This window comes from Silurus aristotelis (genome assembly GCF_946808225.1).
Source record: "Silurus aristotelis genome assembly, chromosome: 20".
NCBI classification, from domain to species: domain Eukaryota; kingdom Metazoa; phylum Chordata; class Actinopteri; order Siluriformes; family Siluridae; genus Silurus; species Silurus aristotelis.
In genome coordinates, this window is record NC_139593.1 from 15,958,481 (window position 1) to 15,980,368 (window position 21,888).

At 38.8% G+C, this 21,888-nt stretch overlaps 2 protein-coding genes across 2 annotated transcripts; both read right to left on the reverse strand.

The window, feature by feature from the left end:
* Positions 1–12,644, reverse strand: mettl21ca (methyltransferase 21C, AARS1 lysine a). The gene is made up of 11 exons (XM_083522313.1): positions 12,534–12,644; positions 10,027–10,124; positions 9,769–9,908; positions 7,861–7,978; positions 7,177–7,773; positions 3,408–3,541; positions 3,202–3,325; positions 2,451–3,125; positions 800–945; positions 577–700; positions 1–491 (listed from the first exon to the last, which is right to left on the reverse strand). Exons 2-11 carry the CDS (start codon positions 10,112–10,114, stop codon positions 103–105), a joined length of 2,535 nt encoding a protein of 844 aa, XP_083378439.1. The 5' UTR covers positions 10,115–10,124; positions 12,534–12,644; the 3' UTR covers positions 1–102.
* A 2,928-nt stretch (positions 12,645–15,572) lies between these two features.
* On the reverse strand, positions 15,573–21,226 carry mettl21e (methyltransferase like 21e). The gene is made up of 4 exons (XM_083522491.1): positions 20,342–21,226; positions 17,432–17,589; positions 17,231–17,348; positions 15,573–17,148 (listed from the first exon to the last, which is right to left on the reverse strand). The coding sequence occupies exons 1-4, from the start codon at positions 20,376–20,378 to the stop codon at positions 16,724–16,726; spliced, it is 738 nt and encodes a 245-aa protein (XP_083378617.1). The 5' UTR covers positions 20,379–21,226; the 3' UTR covers positions 15,573–16,723.
* Between the last annotated feature and the right edge of the window lie 662 nt (positions 21,227–21,888).

Here is a 21,888-nt window from a genome sequence, read left to right on the forward strand (position 1 = left end):
ACTGGGCCAAAGAGGAAAGATGAAAGACTTAAATTTTCATTCCATGCACAGTTCACATTCCCAAATAATAATAAAAAAAAGTTTTAACGTCATCTTTTCTCTTTATAAAGCTTTATACGTGGCACTATAGATCCCTATTTCATCCATCTCTGTTAGTAGTGTGGTGTGGAAAAGGTTCTTGAAGTTTTCTAAGAAGGTCAGGTCAGACGGATATCGGATCTTGTTAGCCCAGATGAGAGTTGTGCCCGGCTGACAGAAATGATGCATGGTGGCCAGAAGCTCACCCAGGAAATTATGATGGTAAACCACGTCAGCTGCCACGACATAGTCGTAGCGGTTTAGGGAGCGAGGGAAGGGTTTTTCTAACTGGTAACCCCAGGAAAGTTCTTTCACTTGAGGGTCGTGTCGGCGCAAAGACCTGGTATTCCGGTCGAGATTGAATCTTAGGTTACTTAAGATATTCGGCAGGTCAGTGGCTGTTACTTTGGCACCTACGGACACAATTTCAAACGATTCATTCATTTACTGCATATATAGAATAAAGGTATATATGTGTACAACCAACGCAAGACCTACCAAGCAAGGTTAGGACAATCGAAAGAAGACCAGTCCCTGCGCCAATCTCCAGAACTGTTTTGTTAAGTAGGTTAATTTGCTGCCTCCCTTCAGAGGTTTCTAGGAATTTACAAAGAGCAACTGCCTGCAAAAACACAGGTCAAACGTTCCTGAAATTAGCACCAATGAATATGAATCAAGTCAGATGATACATTTCCCTCTGTCGTTCCCCATAAAGACTTACCGCAGGCCAAATCATTGCACCATATGAGTCAAAGGACTCCTCTATGACGATTTTGTGACCCATAAAGTAGTGAATCTCTTTGCTTTGGAAGAAGGTCCACTTGGATTCCCAAATCCTTTGACAAGATGATTGTTCATTGGTGTCATCTGATAAAGAGGCGATGGCATTTTAGTGCCACGTAAAAAAATAAATAAATACATATATAAGAAATAAAGTTGAAAGATTTTGAGAATAAAGTTGAAATTATGAGAATAAAGTCGGAAGTATGAGAATAAAGTCGTTTTTGAATATAAAGTTGTAACAATACAAAACTATAAGTAGTAATATTTTGAGAAAAATCACAGAAATGCGATAAATGTTTCGCTGCTTTGCTTAAAATGGAGGTGGAGGATCCTGCTTTTGTTTAGGATTCAGCAATAGGAAAAATTCTGTCTTTTGGCGCATCAGCACAGAGTAATAATTAGTAAATGGAGACTGCAGCGGTTCTGAAGAAAACAATTTATTCCGAAGAAAAAAATCAGACAGGCACTGAGGCCTCTTTTTGCAGTCTGAAATGGCAACCAGTGGTCGACTCCAAGGATATCGATGGTTACATCTGTATGCTATTCAACCATTTCTGTCCACACAGGCTGCCCAGGTGCTTGTTCAGTCTCTTGTCATTTCAAGACTTGAGTACTGCAACTCTCTGCTGGCAGGTCTTCCCCTGAACGCTATTCGTCCACTGCAAATGATCCAAAATGCAGCTTGCGACTTGTGTTCAATCTGCCCAAGTTCTCCCACCCCACCCCACTGCTGCGCTCCCTCCACTGGCTTCCAGTAGCTGCACGTATTAGATTCAAAAGACTGATGCTGGCCTCCAAATGAACGTGAAATGAACTTCCCCTAGATGTTCGTACAGCGGAGTCCCTGGCTATCTTCAAGCGATGGTTGAAGACTTACCTCTTCCTAAAATACTTAAATTAGCACTTTTCAAGTTTGCTTTGTAGAACTCAGGTTATATTTATATTAAGTTTGTGATCTTGCGTACCAGTGTAGATTTATTCATTGCTAGAGACTCAAAGCACTTTTGTACGTCGCTCTGGATAAGGGCGTCTGCTAAATGCCGCAAATGTAAACATAAATGTATTCGAAGAGGAGATGTTTCTCAAGGGACTATGAGGATGATGATCAAAGAAATCGCCCCTGAAGGAGTTCAGCATATTTGGCACACTATATTCTTGAATTTCAACTTTATTCTTATAATTTTTACTTTATTATTAAAATATTCCGTTTACATTCTCATGATGCTACTTTATTCTTGTACGGCTACGACTTTATTCTCGTAAATTTGACTTGATTATTAAAATATTTCAATTTTATTCTCGTATTGCTATAAATTTATTCTCGTAAGTTTGAAATTTTTTTCTCAAAATATTAAGCCTTTATTCTCATATTGCTACGACTATAATCTTGTGAAAAGATAAATCTTCATTTGTTCCACAGTGGGGAAAGTTCCATGTGACAGAAGTCTAAATTTAGATTTTTTTTTTACTTTTTTTCAAACTTGTGACTAAAATGGCATTATAGAAAGGATATACAATAATAATTAAAGAACAAATAAACACAATCACCGATTAATACAATTCTATAATTTGGAACTAAGTTATATTACCTGTAGGGAATGATTCTGATACATCATGACTATGGGACTCTTCCCATTCTTTAGAGCTTCCATGTTCCTTGTCATTTCCTTCATTATACTTTTCTTGCACATCCTCTTCTTTCTGTTCATGTATGACAGCTTGGACACCTCGTCCCTCATTTCCGTTAACATCTGTACTGTAGTTTTTGTCCTCCTGTGTCTTTTCGCTTGGTGAGATCTCTTCATCTGTAAACTCAAATGCTGTGTGACACTTTTCCATCTCTTTCTTTGAGCCTGTAGTTTTCATCAAGTCATCTTCACTATCTGAAGCTCTATGAGTTGCCAAGTAAATCCTCACTTCATCCAGCTCTGCTAGCAGACTGGTCAGAAAAGCTTGATTGAAGTCCTCAATAAAGATCAGGTCAGCTGGATAACACGCTTTAACAGCCCAGATCAGATTTGTGCCTGGTTGGCAGAAATGTCTCATGGTAACCAATAGCTCAGTAAAGCAGTCATAGTGGTCGAGCGCCTCAGCTGCCAGCACGTAATCATAACGACACTTGGAATGAGGGAAGTTTCGCTCCAGGTCGTGACTTAGTGCTGTCACTTGAGGTTCATGCCTTTGACGACCTCTTATATTGCGATGCAAATTACTTCTTAGGTTCTCCAAGAGTTCTGGTTGGTCCGTAGCTGTTACTCTGGCACCTACAAGACAATTTTCCAGCTTAGTATTTGTCCTTGATAATGTTCTTCTAAAAAATATGTATATTGTAAAGCCTACCCAACAATGTAGCTACTATTGACAGCAATCCAGTGCCTGCACACATCTCGAGTACAGTACGGTCAAGAAGAACAATCTGCTCTTGGCCTGCTGGTGTTTCTAAGTATTTGCATAAAGCCACTGTCTGGATAAGAAAGTTTATATAAAGTGTAAATGTCAATTAATTGTCATCTTTCATTTGGCATGTAATTAAGGGGATTACTTACAGCTGGACTGATGGTATCACCATTGAATATTTCAATGCAGATTTTGTGACCTACAAAGTTGTAAATGTCTTGTTTATTGTCCATGCCTGGTGTCTGGAAGACCAGTTGTTCATTCCCCTCTGGGTCATGTGATTCTGCAAAAAAAAATGGTATTCATATTTTTTATTAACTATATTGATTGAAATTTACACCGATCAGACATAACATTATGGCCACCTGCCTAATATTGGGTTGGTCCCCCTTTTGCTACCAAAACTGTCCTGCCCTGTCGAGCAGTATTTTTGGTGCATGTATTTCAAATATAAAATAGTATTTTGTAATTGGTGTTTGATAGGGCTGATGAAGTTACTTCATATTTTGTATCAAACTACTTTGGTGTTTTGTATTTTTGACATACTTTTTATCTAGTCTACATGATGACATCATAAAAATGCAGCCTCTGATTACTGCCTACTCAGTATTTTGCCCAGACTTGTTGAGATCAAAACAGAAAACTGATCCAAATGGAAGAAGGTGGTGAGGGTAAGAAACTTGCAGGCTGCCAGCTTTCATATAGGCGTGAAATGTTTGATAAATAAAAATGTATTCTTCTTCTTTCGGCTTCTCCCATTAGGGGTCACCACAGCTGATCATCCGTCTCCATACCCCCCTGTCCTCCACATCTGCCTCCTTCAAACCAACTACCTGCATGTCTTCCCTCACCACATCCATAAACCTCCTTCTTGTCCTTTCTCTTTTCCTTTTTCCTGGCGGCTCCATTCTCAGCATTCTCCTACTGATATACCCCATGTCCCTCCTCTGCACATATCCAAACCATCTCAATCTCGCCTCCCTCACCTTGTCTCTAAAACGTCCTACATGCGCTGTCAATCTAATAAACTCATTTCTAATCCTGTCCATCCTTATTACTCTAAAAGAAAACCCTAACATCTTCAGCTCTGCTACCTCCAGCTCCACCTCCTGTCTTTTACTCAATGCCACTGTCTCTAAACCATACAACATCGCAGGTCTCACCACAGTCCTATAAACTTTCCCTTTCACTCTTGCAGATACTCTTCTATCACAAATCACTTCTGCTATCACTCTTCTCCACCCACTCCACCCTGCCTGCACTCTTTTCTTCACTTCTCTAACACACTCTCCATTACTTTGTACTGTTGACCCCGGGTATCTGAACTGCTCCACCTTCACCACCTCTTCTCTCTGCAACCGCATCACTCCACTGCCCTCCCTCTCATTCACACACATGTACTCTGTCTTACTCCTACTGACTTTCATTCCCCTTTTCTCCAGCGCATATCTCCACCTCTCCAGACTCTTCACAACCTGCTCCCTACTCTTACCACAAATCACAATATCATCCGCAAACATCATAGTCCACGGAGACTCCTGTCTGACCTCGTCCATCAACCTGTCCATCACCACTGCAAACAGGAAAGGTCTCAGGGCCAATCCTTGATGCAGTGCAACATTCACCTTAAACCAGTCTGTCGTTCCTACTGCACACTTTATTGCTGTCACACTGTCCCCATACATGTCCTGCACCACCCTCACATAATTCTCTGACGCACCTGACTTCCTCATACAGTACCACAGCTCCTCTCTCGGCACTCTGTCGTATGCTTTCTCTAAATCCACAAACACAATGCAACTCCTTCTGAACTTCTCTATACTTCTCCATCAACAACAAAGCAAATAAGGCGTCTGTGGTGCTCTTCCTCGGCATGAAACCATACTGTTGCTCACAGATGGTCACCTCTTCTCTCCGCCTGGCTTTCACTACTCTTTCCCATAACTTAATGGTGTGACTGATCAACTTTATTCCCCTGTGGATACTGCAGTGTATTCATTATTAAAAAATATTGTACTCTAATTGAAATAGCTGTTTAGAAAAATCATGATTTTGCACACCATTGCATAAATGACTGCCTGACACATCATATGTTATTATATTTATGATTAACAATCAAATAATCAATTATTTACATACTAGTTGCTATGAATGCAGGTGCCATCAGTCGTCTTCTTACGAATGACTTGTTTGTAATTAAGTCAGTGTTGCTGATGTAAAGTAGCCCTTTGTTACCAAACACCAAGTAACTAAATTAGGATCCCATTATGAGTCGCAAACTGTTAAACAATAAACTGTTGGTTACTTTAAAACGAACCTTCCTCTAGAAGATCACAGGGATTATGTATGTGAATATTTTATCTGTTATCTGGTTGCATATGTCAGATTTATTGCATGACTTGGCCAGAGTAAAGCTGTTGTTATCAAACATTGTTTATTTCAACTGAGTCAGTGTAATGGTGAAGGAACCGATCAAACAGACCAATTGATTGAAGGTTTCAGAAAAAATCTCATGCTCCCTTGTACAAGTATTTTTTAGTATTTGTAAAATACCTTTTTCTTTATGTATCTTTGCCCAACCCCTATCAACAGCATTTACTTCTACAGCAATTTAAACTACTGGAGCTTGTCTGTTGGATCGGACCACACGGGCCAGCATTCGCTCCCCACGTGCATCAATGAACCTTGGCCGCCCATGACCCTGTCACCGCTTCACCACTGTTCCCTCTTTGAACCACTTTTGATAGATATTAACCACTGCAGACCAAGAACAGCCCACAAGAGCTGCAGTTTTAAAGACGCTATGACCAAGTCGTCTAGACGTCCCAATTTAGTCCTTGTAAAACTTGCTCAAATCCTTACGCTTGCCCATTTTTCTATTTTTAACACATCAACTTTGAGGACAAAACCGCTCATAAAGTTATAATGTCAAAATCTTATGCCTTAATGGTGTATATATGCATTATAATTATATTAACCGTACATTTAAAAAGTATTGGAACACCTGACTTTTCCAACCATATGTGATTCTTCTCCAAACTGTTACCACAAAATTGGAGGCATTTAATTTAACTAGTATACCAAATTAAAAAAAGCCAGCTGCATATGCTTTACATGTGTTTACTGGGATCTTGAGTGGCCTGTTATAGAAGCTCTAACCTCAACCTTAATGAACACCTTTGATATGAATTGAAATGCTGACTGTATCCTAGACCTCCACACCCCACAGAAGTACCTGACCTACTAATGCTAACAAGGCTAAATGAACACAAATATCCACAAGCAAGCAATCTAGTGGATCATCTTTCCAGAAGAGTGGAGTCAAATAGGGACTAAATGTAGAATGGGATTTTCAAAATGCACACCCCGAACTTATGGTCAAGTGTCTGCAAAGCTTTATACATGTAGTGTTATTATACATACAGTATCTATACTGTATATATAAAATGTTGAAAACATCATAGTGTCAGGGAGCACCCTGCACTCCCGCCCACACATGCCCCGCCAACACGGAGCTTCTCGCCTGATTACTAACTCGGCGCACCTGACTTCTATCAGACTCCCTCCCATATAAGCAGCTTCGCTTCCCACCAACACCGTCCGTTATTGCCCTTATGGACTCAAGCTGTCAGCTCTACGATTCCCTTTCTGCTGCCAGTTTTGCTTGCTATTTCGACACTCTACTTTCGATACAGCCCTTTTGCTTTCGCCGCTTCGCTCCGGGTTTCTGTTCTGGTTGTGTGAGTGCTCATTGGACTTTACATCATCTGTCATTAAAACCCTGGTTTTGCACAGCTCCGCTTTCCGCCTCGTCCGTGCGTAACACATAGTGAGTAATGAGTTCATCTTATGACATGTCTAGGACTTTTGGCAGTGTCTGATTTAGGGGATGACATGGCACAGTTCTAAATGGCCTACCTTCTTTGTATTTAGCATGACAATTGTCTTCAGTTTCTTCTCCTGTTTCACTGGCGTTCCTTTGCGTTGTATCTCCGTTTGATTCCTCCAGTTCGTCCATATTAGCATTTTGGTCCTGGTTCTTGTTAATATATGCAGTTTCGCACTCTGTAGACTCCTTTTCCTGCTTTGCTGCATCATCTAACATCATCACCGAACAGTCGTTCTCTACCTCATCTTTTGCGGTACCAGAGTAAATTTTAACATCTCCCATATCTGCAATTAAAGTGGTGTTAAAGGTCTTCTTAAAGTTCTCCGTAAACACCAGATCAGACGCAAAGCGGATCTTATTGGCCCAGATCACGGTTGTGCCTGGTTGGCAGAAATGGCGCATGGTTACTAAGAGCTCGTCTAAGAAGTCGTGATGGTAGACCACGTCTGCGGCCAGAATGTAGTCATAGTGATAAACAGACCGAGGAAAGGTCCGTTGCAGGTCATAGCCCCATGACAGCGATGCCACTTGAGGTGTGTATCTGCAGTAGCCTCTTGTGTTTCTGCACAAGTTACTGCGCAGGTTTCCCAGGACTTCAGAAAGGTCACTAGCAGTTACCCAAGCACCTGTAAAATACTTATTGTATTATCATTGTTTAATAGACACAAAACATGACTCATTTACAACCATATTGAATTTCTGTGCAAACTCACCCAAGAGGCTGGCCACAATGGATACCATGCCAGTTCCTGCTCCAAGCTCTAAGACTGCTTTGTCTTGCAGATTAATCTTTTTTTTATTAGAATCCAGATACTGACATAGTGCGAGTCCCTACATGTAAAAAAAAAAAAAAAAAAAAAAAAAAAAAAAAGCAGATACAATATATGGACCTGACTTTTTCCAGCCATAAGTGTTTTTTCCCCAAGGATCCCTGGTGGTCTAGTGGTTAGGATGCGACGCTCTCACCGCCGTGGCCTGGGTTGGATCCCCAGTCAGGGAACCAATCCCAGCCACTCTTAGTGCCGGTCCCAAGCCCAGATAAATGGGGAGGGTTTCGTTAGGAATGGCATCCAGCGTTAAAACGTGCCAAATCAAACATGCGGATGATCCGCTGTGGCGACCCCTAATGGGAGAAGCCGAAAGAAAGTTTTAAGTGTTTTTTCCCCAAAAAGTTAAAGGCACACAATGGTATAAGGACGTTCTTGGATGTGGTAGCATGATTTCTTTCTTTCACCTAAACTAGGAGACCCAAACCTGTTCCAACTGCTGTGCACAAAGCCATCTCCATAAACACATGATTTACATGGGTTGGAATTGAATGAAAGATCTTTAGTGGCCTCCTATAGTGCTCTGAACCCTATTGAACACCTTTGAGATGAATGTGAACGCTGACTGCACCCCAGGCCTCCTCACATTACCTACATCACACTTTACTTACACCCTTGTGGTTGAATGATCACAAGATCTAGTGGAACATCTCAGAATAATGGAAGCAAATGGGAGCTAAATGTGGTAGTGCAAAAAAAACGTGAATCTTATGGTCAGATGTATATAAAATTTTTGTCTATATTGTGTATAGTATTTAGGTCTCTGGTAAGTGTACATATGGCTGGAATGCTCGGGTTATCATAGTGCAGTTTTGATTTTTCTTTTGTTTAGTTCATTTGTGACATTTTCCATCCCAGCAGCTGAACCTTGTTTCTTGTCCATATGAGGTAACTCAAACCACAGATGGTTTAGAAATGGGTAGATGGTTTCTGTTGACCGGCACAAATGAGGTAGTTGATATAAAAATAAATAAGCAGTAAGAATTTCGTTAGCACCAGTGCCATAATAAAATATTTCACATATCTGAAACAGTTGCCTGGATTTTGGACCTATGAGCATTTTGGTAACCACCCAGCGAGAACGATGAAGAAAGAGAGAACAAGATCACAGTTTAGTTTGGTCATAATTAGTGGTGGTCAAATCTAAAAATAAAATGTGTCATAACATCTAACTGTTTGAAATAGCAGCACACAAAATCCACCACCTGAACTTTACCAAGCATCATTCGAACTATAATAATGTTATTGCCAAATAGAACCAAAATAACTTTTTGGTCATCAGGATGTTTGGCAACAAAAATAAACTACATGCAAGGATATGAAACCCTGGTATAAAATATGAACATGGGTCATTAATGCTCAAGGGCTGTTTTCTGCCTGGTGTTTCAGAAGCTCTTGTGACGGTTGATGGTATCATAAATTAGTTCCAGCCCTAGACTTGGTTGCTTCGGCCAGGAGATTAAAAGCTTTTGACGAGACGATGAGCCAAAGAACCTTCCGGATAAACACAGAAATTGATAAAGCTGTGCAATGGTTATCTCATGTCTGTAGTAAAATCCTACTGTGAAATTGGTGTGTATAAAAGAGAGATGTGAACTTGCACAAACCTACAAAAGAGCATGAAACAACCAAGACTCCTCTCCAAACTCCGATCAATTAGACATTACAGGACAAGACTCAGTACTATTCATACTCTGCAGGCCAATTCAAATGACATCTTTTCACGTGGTATTATTTTTCACAATATTCCCAATAATTTGGTGCTTATTTTGAGTTAAGACTGTGGCTTCTTACCGCGGGCCAGATGGTGGCACCATAAGAATCAAGAGACTCGTAGATTTTGATTTCGTGTCCAACGTAGTAATGAATCTCCTTATTAAGGTTGCAGTAGAAGTGTGGCTCCCAGGCTTTCTGACACACTTTACTGCTTAGGTCTGAAACACGAGATAAGAATAGCACAGGATTTGTTTATTACACAATGAGTTTCATCAGCATCCTTCATATTTGACTACAGTACAAGTTTATGTAATTGAGTTCTTTAAGTATACCAACCATCTTTTTTTCTTTCTTCTGCTTCTGTTTCCTCCTGTGTTTCTGTGTTGGGTACTTTGTCTGTACACTCGCCTACGATTTTCTCCATAATTTTATCTCTGCATTGATCAAATGTTTGACATGATATTAGTCACTGAATGCTTTAAATGATTCACAGATCGAAATGGTGCTTTTGCTTAAATCAAAACAAATCAAATTTCATTTAATTTGTCACATACACATTTGTACAGAGTGGGACATGTCCCACTTACGACTGTCCAATGCTGAAGAAGAAGAATGCACATGGAAATAAAAGTAGATAAAGAATAGAAGAAGAAAAAAAAAAAATCAAATAAAAATATATAATATAAATTCAAGTGTTCATGTGCTGTATTAAAGTGCCATTGAGGTGTGTGAGTCCAGTGTAAAGTATCAAGTTTTTTTTGCAATTGTGCAAATAAAAAATTTAGCAAAAGAAGGAAATGTAAACGTCCATGTTTCCTGGTTTAGATTCCGAAAATCGTATAAAAATCATAATGTGATTCATGATGGGTTAGAGTAATGCATTATGCATAATGCATTAAGCTGGTTTAAATCCTACCTGTCCGATCGTTACCATTTCGTAGATTTAAATGAAGAGCTATCCAGGATAATGCTAGTGAATTATGGTGTGCCACAAGGTTCAGTTCTAGGACCCCTGCTTTTCACACTATACATGTTCCCTTAGGAAATATTATTAGAAGGCATGGAATTAGCTTCCATTGTTATGCTGATGATACCCAGCTATATATCTTATTAAAACCAGGCGATAAAGCTCAATTAACTCGGATAACTGAGTGTGTTAAGGAAATAAGAGATTGGATGACCCATAACTTTTTACTTTTAAATTCTGATAAGACGAAGATTTTGCTCATCGGCCCAAAAACTAGCATACAGAAGCACCAGCATCTCAACCTGCATTTAGACGGATGTTCTGTAACCACTAGTTCAACAGTAAAAGACCTGGGAGTTATTTTAGACAGCAACTTGTCTTTTAAAAATCATATCAACCAAGTTACAAAAACAGCCTTCTTTCACCTTAGAAATATTTCTATGCTAAGAAATATGTTGTCTATATTCGATGGAGAGAAGCTCGTCCATGCATTCATGATCTCCAAAATAGACTATTGTAATGCATTACTAGGTAGGGCCTGCATCATTAATAAACAAGCTTCAGTTAGTTCAGAATGCGGCAGCAAGAGTTCTTACTAGGTCAAGAAAATATGATCACATAACCCCAATCTTATCGTCCCTCCATTGGCTTCCTGTAAAGTTTCGAATAGACTACAAACTACTACTTCTTACTTATAAAGTACTAAATGGTTTGGCTCCCATATATCTCTCCAGTCTTTTAACACGCTACAATCAGTCACGCTCCCTGAGATCTCAAAACTCTGGGCTTCTAGTAGTTCCTAGAATAGCAAAGTCCACTAAAGGCGGTAGAGCATTTTCACATTTAGCTCCCAAATTTTGGAATAGTCTTCCTGACAGTGTTCGGGGTTCAGACACACTCACCCAGTTTAAGTGCAAATTAAAAACATATCTTTTTAGCGAGTTCTACACATAACACGTCTCACATCATAACCTTGTGCTCCAGAACATCTGATCACATGCACATTATCAACTTGTGCTGTTAGTATTATGAACAGCAGCTACGCTAATTGCTCTCCACGGCTTCTTTTTCTCTCCCCATCCCGAGGCTTCCTGAGGTTTGGCCAGCTCCAGTCACATCCCACCTCGTGAATATTATGGACTTTAAAGGAGTAGATGCCGAACTCGCAAACATCCTGAACCGTCTAGAGACGTACCAGTGCCAATTGGATCCCACTACATGTGTGGAGTTTTGACATTGGACCTCCTGGAGTGTTAAAATTCTCTGGCATGGAGAAGCTGTTGTGGATCTGTGATGATCACAAATGTTGCTCCTACTTTTATACCAAAGATTGTAGAAAGAACATTTACTTATAATCTTATACTTCAGTACTCATGTTATTTCTCTTTCTCCAGTGTTCTGTATTGTTGAAAGATGTATAATCAAACTCTTGATGTCACCCAAATGAGGTTCCCCTTTTGAGTCTGGTTGCTCTCAAGGTTTCTTCCTCATAACATCTAAGGTAGTTTTTCCTTGCCACAGTTGTCATGGCTGCTCATCAGGGATAAATACACAACATTCACTTTGACTGTTGATTTCTGTAAAGCTGCTTTGAGACAATGTCTGTTGTGAAAAGCGCTATACAAATAAACTTGACTTGACTTGACATTAATCATGATGTGTTTAAAGTTAGTTGATGCTTATGATGCATGCAAGCTCAATTTATTAACCTGTACACACATTTAATATAGAAATGTTCACTTACACCATATAAGATATTCAAACCACTGGGCTCAAAGCTACAAAATTCATTTATGGATATAAATGACACCAACAGGTCGATCCATCCTGCAAAGAAGCTGTAATCCACACCACACCAGACCATACCATACCATACCTTTAGTCAGCAGATTCCCAAATGTGTCCAGGTAATTGTGTCCTAACTGTGCTTTCAGGCTCTGGTCAGACAGAAATATAGAGGAGCAGCATCATAGCAGACACTCCCAGCATCACACGGAGCCCAGATTACATTTCAAAATAGATCCACGAAGCAGGAGCTTGCACAAAGGTCCTCACAGATTGGGATAGATTTCAAACAACAGGAGCTGGGGTTCTATTTCTGGGGAAGCGTCGATTGATCATCAGCTACGTACCATAATGTATGATGGAACGGAGTTATCTTTTGGCATGAGCTGTAGATGCCGATGTAAAGATTTGATACAGCATGGTTTAGATGGCAGGTGCATTAGTTCATATGCAAGTGTCCTTGAGTATTTAATTCTAGTACAATGTGCACTGTGTAGATTTGGCTTCTTTGTTAAACTCCTTAAATAATAACCACTTCTGTTAACTTTATATATATCTATATTCTTTAACCAATTCTCAGGTTTTTGATGATTATGATCGATAAGCTTCTTGTTTTCAGAAACATTGAGTTTTCTGGAAAGTTTTGAAAACGTTTATACATGTATGTTCTTACAAAACCACTAAAGGAACCTCAGGTCTACAGTTTACGTTCTGTTGTAAAGCAGTAAACACATTGCTTATAACCTGCGCTGTGTATATTTCTGTCCCTCTAATGCACAATTGTTATGTTCGCACTTAATGGATTATGCAGATGGATGACATGTGTTTCATCCATTCACCCTCAATGACTCTCATGGGGTCTAAATTCTCGCTGCATCTTCTCCTGTTTCCCTCATCACAAACAAACCCCTCACAAATCTGGCAGCCTTTCCAACTCCCCAGCCTTTTAGGAAGCTTTTTGGAAGTGAGCCCTGCCCAGAGTAGACGTGACATTACACCCAGGATTGATTGCATCTTTTTTCAAGCTCAAAAAAAACAAAAAAGCATCTCAGTGCTGTACATATTCTGTTTCGAACCGAGATGATGGAGTGCCTGTACATCTTGTCTACCAATAGAGTTTCCTGATGCCATGTTCCTGCTACGTGCTATATGTGAGCTGGGTCCTGTTACCTTGAAGTATTCAGTGATGCCCATTACGTTACACTTCCATAATAAATCACAGATCTGAACTTAAATAATCCTGACACAATGTAAATCAGTAGGCAAACACTGCTAATTAAAATCTGGCACTAAAAAAACTTTCATTTAATAAACAATTTATCCTGAATTAAATATGAAATGTATTATGAAAGCACACAGTGACAAACTTCAAGTCAAGTGACTTTTATTGCTATTTCAACCATATACAACATTTCTCCAGAACTAAGGTGCAATACAGAGCAGACCGTACACAGGAATACAATAAAAACAATAGCACAGTGAATTATAGTGCAGAACTGACAAAGAGCTAATGTAAACATTATATAAAAATGCAAAAGCATTGCTCACATAAATAGTCTATATGTTAAAATTTGACTTTAGCTGCAGGTGTTTTTAGTGGGTTGTGGAATCCTGAACAAATACAGCACTATGGACTATTGGGAAACCTGATTTTTCTACTAATTTGTGTTTGTTACAAGGTTGGAGGCATGCAAGTGTTTAGGATCTTTGGATGCAGTAGCATTACATTTCCCTTCACTTAATTTAGGAAACCCAAGCATGACAATGCCCCTGTGCACAAAGCGTTCTCCATGAAGATATGCTTTACATGGGTTGTAATAGAAAATCTTGAATAGCCTGCCATGGTGCTCTGACCTCAATTTAATTCAATTCAATTCAATTCCAATCAATTCATTTTTATTTGTATTGCACTTTTAACAATAAACATTGTCTCAAAGCAGCTTTACACAGATAATGTGGTGATTAAAAGTGAATATGTTCTTTATAAGTGTAAGTTCGTCCCTGATTAGAAAGACGGTGGCGACTGTGGTGAGGAAAAACTCCCTGAGATGGCATAAGGAAGAAACCTTGAGAGGAACCAGACTCGAGAGGAAACCCGTCCTCATCTGGGTTGCAGATATTTATAGCAGATACACCATGTTGCGGGGTGCAGTGATGATGATCAAAAGCAAAAAGTAGTCCTGAGTCAAACCTCAAACAGATTGAACACCTTTGAATGTGAACGCTGACTGCAGTATCAGTATCTGACCAATAGGGACTAAATGTGGAATCGGATGTTCAAAAAGCACATACAAATCTTTTAGTCAGGTGTTCACAAACGTTTGTCTATGTAGTGTATAAAGCTGTTAATAATTATTTGAGAAAGATATAAGGTGTGTGCATGCGTAGTTATGATTGGATAAATACAGAAATCATAACGTCTAAGAAACATTCATTCAACACAAAGTTCAATGTAAACATTACTGTAAGTAAATGCAAAAATGAATGTAAAAAAACATTTACATTGTTTAATTTGCCATTCAAAAATATCATTATGAAAATATGATTATTATCCACTGTCTTGTTAGGTGATAGATGATTGCATAATTACAATATTTCATTATCAGCTCTGATACTGGTTGTAATATCTTCACTTTCGGCTGATTCCTGACCCATCTGATATATTTTCTTTAAAAACTTTCATTTTAGTTAAAAAAGTGTATTTATTTTCAGTGTAATAATAAAAAAAAAATGACCAATAGAAGTCATTAAATATGACTTACAGTGCTCATGAAAATATTTTTAAAGTTGATTTAAAATGTAATTAATTATTAAATTATTGTTGTTAATGTATAATGTAAAATTATAAAAATAAAAAAATAAAAAAATATTTAAATAATATAATATAAATAATATATAATATAAATATAAATAATATAATATAATATAATATAAATAATATATAATATAATATAATATAATATAATATAATATAATATAATATAATATAATATAATATAATATAATATAATATAATTAAGAAAATCAATAAAAGAAACAATTTGTTACAGGAACATTTTTACTCAGATATTAACCTGATGTGGATTCTGGGTGAGATTCTTTAGTTCCATCATTATTTCCCACAGAAAATATGAAGCAGTCTCCATGTCTCAACTGATGTACAAAGAATAGAAACGGGGCTCAAGGGTTTGCACCAGGAATGAAAGCTGGCTGAGGTGGGAGTGTGTATGGGTTCCTACATGCTTTGTTTAGGCTATTAAAATTTCTACATGAGAAGGGGTTCCTGATTTTTTTTCTCTTCTCAGTTTGGTCCTAATAAGCATCTTCACCTCTGTACAGATAGAATTCTTCAAGTTTCTTGGAACTTAAATTTAAGTAAATAATAGCTTTGTAGTAGTAGGTTATGAGTTTAAATCCCAGACCAGAGAGCAACAGTCACTGCCACATGAAGACCTAAAGCAATAAACCTCAACTTGGTAATTTAAAATCCACACTAGATCGACAGAACTGTGGACTCCTGATTGTATGGCTTTCTTTTATATCCGATTTCACATTTAGTCCTCATTTCTGTTACAATATCCTCCACTATTATCTGGGAAGATCTTCCACAAGGTGTTGGAGTGTGCTTGTGGAGATTTGTGCTCATTCAGTCACAAGAGTGTTCGTCAAATCAGGTGCTGATTTAGAATAGATGAGGAGGTCTGCGGTGCAGTCAGTGTTCACATTCATCTCAAAGGTGTTCAGTATGGTTGAGGTCAGAGCTCTATTGCAGGCCACTTGAGATCTTCCAGTCTAACTCCTGTAAAGCATATCTTCATGGAGCAGCTTCATGAGCATTTTTAAGCAAATTTGGAACTTCTAGGTCAAGTGAAGGCAAATTTTAATGCTATTGCATCCACAGGCATCATTTCCAATTGTGTGCCTCCACCTTTGTGGTGACATTTCGGTAAAGAACCACATATGTGTGGAAAAGTCAGGTGTCCCAATACATTTTGCCCATATAGTGCAAGTTTATGTCTGCTTTCTACAAACATACCCTGTTATCTATTCACTGTTAGGTGTTTTCGATTTCGAAGATCTCTGAATTTTATTCACCATTACAGAACATTGTTAATATTTCAACCTACAAAATGTGGAATATTGTCAGCTGCCAAGTGAACACTTAAAGAGCAAATGTATTAGATCCTCCATATTAAATTTAAAAATATAAACACACACACACACACACACACACACACACACAAATTCACAATAAATTTTACATGGTTGTCATCCCAAATTCTACGCCGCAGCCCCAGAATGACTCTGTGATCCAGAGACGTTCTTTTGTGCTCTGTAGAGCTTAATGTGTAGACTTGGTAAGTCATAAAGCTCCTCCAAATGAAAGCTGGCACTAAATCGGTCCACAAATCTATTTTCAGGGTCCAGGCGGAACCTCATCGCCCAAAGTATAACAGTGTCCTTTGAGCACAGGTGTTCAAACGTCTCCATCAGTTCGTCGAGGTATGGGTGGGAGTAAACAACATCTGCTGCCATGAGGTAGTCATAGCCACAGGATGCTTTGGGAAAACGTTCTTCTAGCTGCTGCCCCCAGGTGAGCTCGGTCACACGGGGCTCATAGGTACAGCGCCCCCTGGTGTTGCGCCTCACGTTGTAGCATAGGTTTCCAAGAACATCAGGGAGGTCAGTGGACGTCACTTTTGCGCCTGTGAGTTTGGAAAATGCTGCCACTGAATGACCAAGGTGCAAAAAATAAAATAAAAGACAATTGCATACTATTATTCTTACCTAGAAGGCTGCACACTATAGTGACCAATCCGGTTCCAGCACCAAGCTCAATGACGTTCTTTCCTTCGAGGTTATATGTTTCCTGATGGGTGTCAAGAAAATGACACAGCACCATGGCCTGATAAGTAAAAAGTAAATATGGCAAATTACCAAACAATCATTTGAATATTTACAAAATCTGGTCAAGCGGCGAAAACTTACTGAGGGCCAGAGCACAGCGCCGTAGCAATCGGTCGATTCTTTGATTTTAATTTCCAGATCGGCAAACGTATATCCCTCCCACGCTTCGGATTTAATCAGAGATGGACGGAAATGTCTTTTCATAATCGCACCTGCTAGCTCAGCATCTGGAGCAACATCTGTGGAAGTAAACACAGACCACAACAAAGAAGGAAATTATTAAGGGATAAAAATATAAAAATAAAATGGAATGATTAACAATTTTATTATTGTTAAGAACGATATGATAATTACTTATTATATTTATAGCTTTTGGCAGACAACTTTTATCTCATTTATATATCAGAGCAGTTGAGGGTTAAGGGGTTTAGCAGTGGCAGGTTGGTGGGCTTGGGATTTGAACTCACAACCTTCTGATCAGAAGTCCAACACCTCACCGACTAAGATACCACTTCCCACTCCAGTGACTAACAGGTGACAAAAACAAAAACTATAATGATTGTGATTATTTAGCTGTTTTTTTATTGAAGTCACTTTTCCCCTTTCAAGCAAAGCAACCTTTTAAACTTTTGCCTGATCATCTCAATGAAACATTTCAATGAAATTCTCCTAGGATGACCCTGACTTCATCCACACCGAGCTCAACAAATGGATTTTTTGAAAATGAAAACGAAGTAAAGTATAGGTTATGGCTTTCACAGCTAATAATTCTCACCCCAGTTACACAGTGCTTTTCACCACCATCATCAAAAAAACCTGTAAACGATTTTATCTTTTAAATGAATTATGTTTTTCTCACCAGTGCAGGTCCAGTGATGTGTTAAATCATGTGTCAATGCACAAAGAAGCTTACACAAAGTTCCTTTCTTTCCTAAAGCACTTTCCATCTTTTTTAATTTGTTTATTTCACACTCATCTATAAATATTAATACACTGACTGTATCTGATTTAGATTTGAGCATTAATTTTCTCTCATTATGGGTAAAGGAAGCTGCACTTTCATGCACATGTGCATACATCCAGTATTGTAAAATAGACAGACATTCAAAAAAAGAAAGATATTTCAGGACAATGTTGTACCACGACTACAGATGCTTTACAAGTATACACATTAATACACTATTAAAGAACCTAATAGACTGTCCACCTTGGACAGCTGTGTGCTGGACTGGGAAAGAAATATATAAATAAGAAAATGTGTGGGATGAAAATCCTTCGTTAATAAATGTGCAAGTGAACAAATACGTTAGACATAAAACCAGTGGGTATTTCGCTCACTTAGATCCGAGAAGACTTCAAAAAAGTGTGTACAACAAAATATACCTTGCTGTTAATTATTAATAATAAAAGCTATTTTACTACAAAGGGACGAGTATAGAAAAATATTGCTGACAATGTCCCTGTGCACAAAGCCAGCTCCATGAAGATATTCTTCACATGGCTTGGAGTGGAAGATCTGCAGAGGCCTGCAATAGAGCGCTGACCTCAACCCTGTTGATATATCTTTGGGATAAAATGGAACTCTGACTGCACACCAGGTCTCCTTACCTCAACTACATCAGAACCTGACTTTACTAACACCCTTGTAGCTGAATGAACATAAATCTCCACAAGCACACCCCCAAAATCTAGTGGAACATCTTCCCAGAACAGTGGAGGTTTTGATAACATTTAACAAGGACTATGGAAATGGACAAATGGACATTCGGTGGCACCCAGATAAGAACGAGTTCCCTCTTGAGTCTGGTTCCTCTTAAGGTTTCTTTCTTATGCCATCTCAGGGAGTTTTTCCTTGGCACATTCGCCCTCAGCTCGATCATTAGAGACAGAGGTACAATTATAAAGAAAATCTTATTCATACTTTCTTACCACAATATCTGCTTTCAGGCAATGTCCATAGTTGTACAAATAAAAATGGACTGAATTGAATTGAATGATCAGATGTCCACAAACATTTGTCCATTGAGTGTATTTATACTAGTTGGGTTAATAGGATGGGGAAAAGTTTTTGGACAATCTAATGAAAGTACCATGAAAAGAGTCAAGTTTATTTCTATAGCGTTTTTTACAACAGACATTGTCTCAAAGCAGCTTTACAGAATTTAAGAGTAAAGGTGAACGATGTGTATTAATCCCTGATGAGCAGCCATGATGACTGTGGAAAGGAAAAACTCCCTTAGATGTTATGAGGAAGAAACCTTAAGAGGAACCAGACTCAAAAGGGGAACCCATCCTCATTTGGGTGACATCAAGAGTGTGATTATAAATCTTTAAACAACACAGAACTCACTGGAGAGTGAGAAATAACATGAGCACTGGAATGTAAGATTATAAATAATGTTCTTTCTACAGTCTTTTACATTCATTTGTGGTTATCAAACTAGGAGCTACTGAGCAACTCATAAAATAGCTCAACATTTGCGATCATCACAGATCCAACACCAGCACCAGGAAAGGCAATCCTTCCATTGGAAAGTTTAAAGTTTATTTGTTGGGATAATGTACTCCTAACATTAAGCTAAACAACCACCCCCTTGTACCACCAGCCCACACAACCATTATCCTCTATTATTAGACTGAGATTCGTTCAGGCCCTAAACAGCTGCAGTATTTTGTAACCCATGGAAATGTGTCAAACATTTGACTGTTTTTGAGTCCAAACAGGTGCTCTTATCTCATGCAGGTCACAGGTTTATACCATTAATCCACAGTTATATAATGGAAATTTTCATTCGTCAAATCTTATCAACGTCAACATACATTTTTTATATATTTTCGGTTTTGTTTCACAGGCATCAATAAACTCTTTACACAACTCAGGTCAACCTTCTTTGTTCAAACAGATGCATAGGACAGTAAATTCTATGCAGGTTAGACTGTGATTTTCCACAGCATGAACTTAAAGAAACAATCGAGCTATGATGCACCCACCCTTATGCTCAATCTCCACTTCAGGCTTCTGCTCCATGGCTGCCTGTAGGTTACGGGGTGTGGTGAGTAAACCGAGGTAAACCGGATTCAAAAACAAGTGTCCGCTCTCTGTCCGGGCTCGAGTGCCGAACTCAAACTAGCTGGGCAGAGTTACAGTAAAGTAGGTCAGCCAGTGGAAGGAGACCCACCACATTCCATGGGACAGAAATACAACCAGAGGATTGAGGATATGTCTATGTTACTATGTCTAGCATGCTTCTCTCTCTTTCTCTTACACACACTACATAAAAAGCATTAAGACTCGATCTTGAGTTATTTTCATATATAGAAAGTTGTGAAAGAATATCTAAGATAAGATGAAGAAAATAATAGCTTTTGGGATGCCATACAGGAAATTAGAGTGGGTGCAATATATGGCCAAATATGGTATTGCATTTTGCTGGTTTTTATTAGAAAGGCACGGTGACAAAGAAGAAGGGCTGTTTTATTAACTTTGCATCATCTAATCATAAAAAAAAGGATGGACAGAGTGTTCCAGAATAATATCACTTACATTAATCAGTTGGTAAATGTGTGTAGCTGTAGGTGAAGTGAACACTGATTTTTGCTTCATCATGGCACCGGTTAGTGAGTTGGATATTATTAGGCAGCAAGTGAACATTTTGTCCTCGAAGTTGACGTTTTAGAAGCAGGAAAAATAGGCAAGTGTATGGATTTGAGCGAGTTAAACAAATCGTCATGTCTAGACGACTGGGTCGGAGCATCTCCAAAACTGCAGCTCAAGAGATCAGTATCTATCAAAAGTGCCCCAAGGATGGAACAGTGGTGAACCGGCGACAGGGTCATTGATGCACTTGGGGAACGAAAGATGGTCCAACAGACGAGCTCCTGTAGAGCTCAAACTGCTGAAGAAGATCATGCTGTTAAAGCTTGATGGCTCAGAACTGTTTTGACAGGAAAAGGGGGGCCGACACAATATTAGACAATATAAGGTACATCCAAAGACGATTTTACATTTACAGCATTTAGCCAACATTCAGAGCGACATACAAAAGTCAATTGAAGTCTCTATCTATGAATGAATTAGCACTGGTTCACCAGGTTACAAACTTAGGATACCATCAGCCTAAAACTCTGTTTAGAGGAATTATAGCATACTTTTTTTTAAGACATAAAACAAAATAAGTGCTAGCTCAAGTGTTTCAGAAAAATGTAGGTCTTCACCCATCGTTTGGAGACAGGTAGTGACTCAGCTCTTCAGACATCTAGGAGAGGTTTAGTCCAGCACCTTGATGTATACTTACCTCTTGCCCTGAGAGAAGGGGAGATCGGAGGGAGTAGTGTGCAGTGCGAGGATTAGCGATAAGGAATTCCAAGGATTAACACAACACACATACGAGTGCACAGAAAGAGTGGATATTTTGCAGAGGGGACGGATGGAGACATTGTGGTCATTAGGAGTAGACATTAACATATGCAGGATCAGAGTTAAAAACCTGTGGACTACATAAGGTAATATTTACCAGGAAAAATAAATCTTTGGCCTC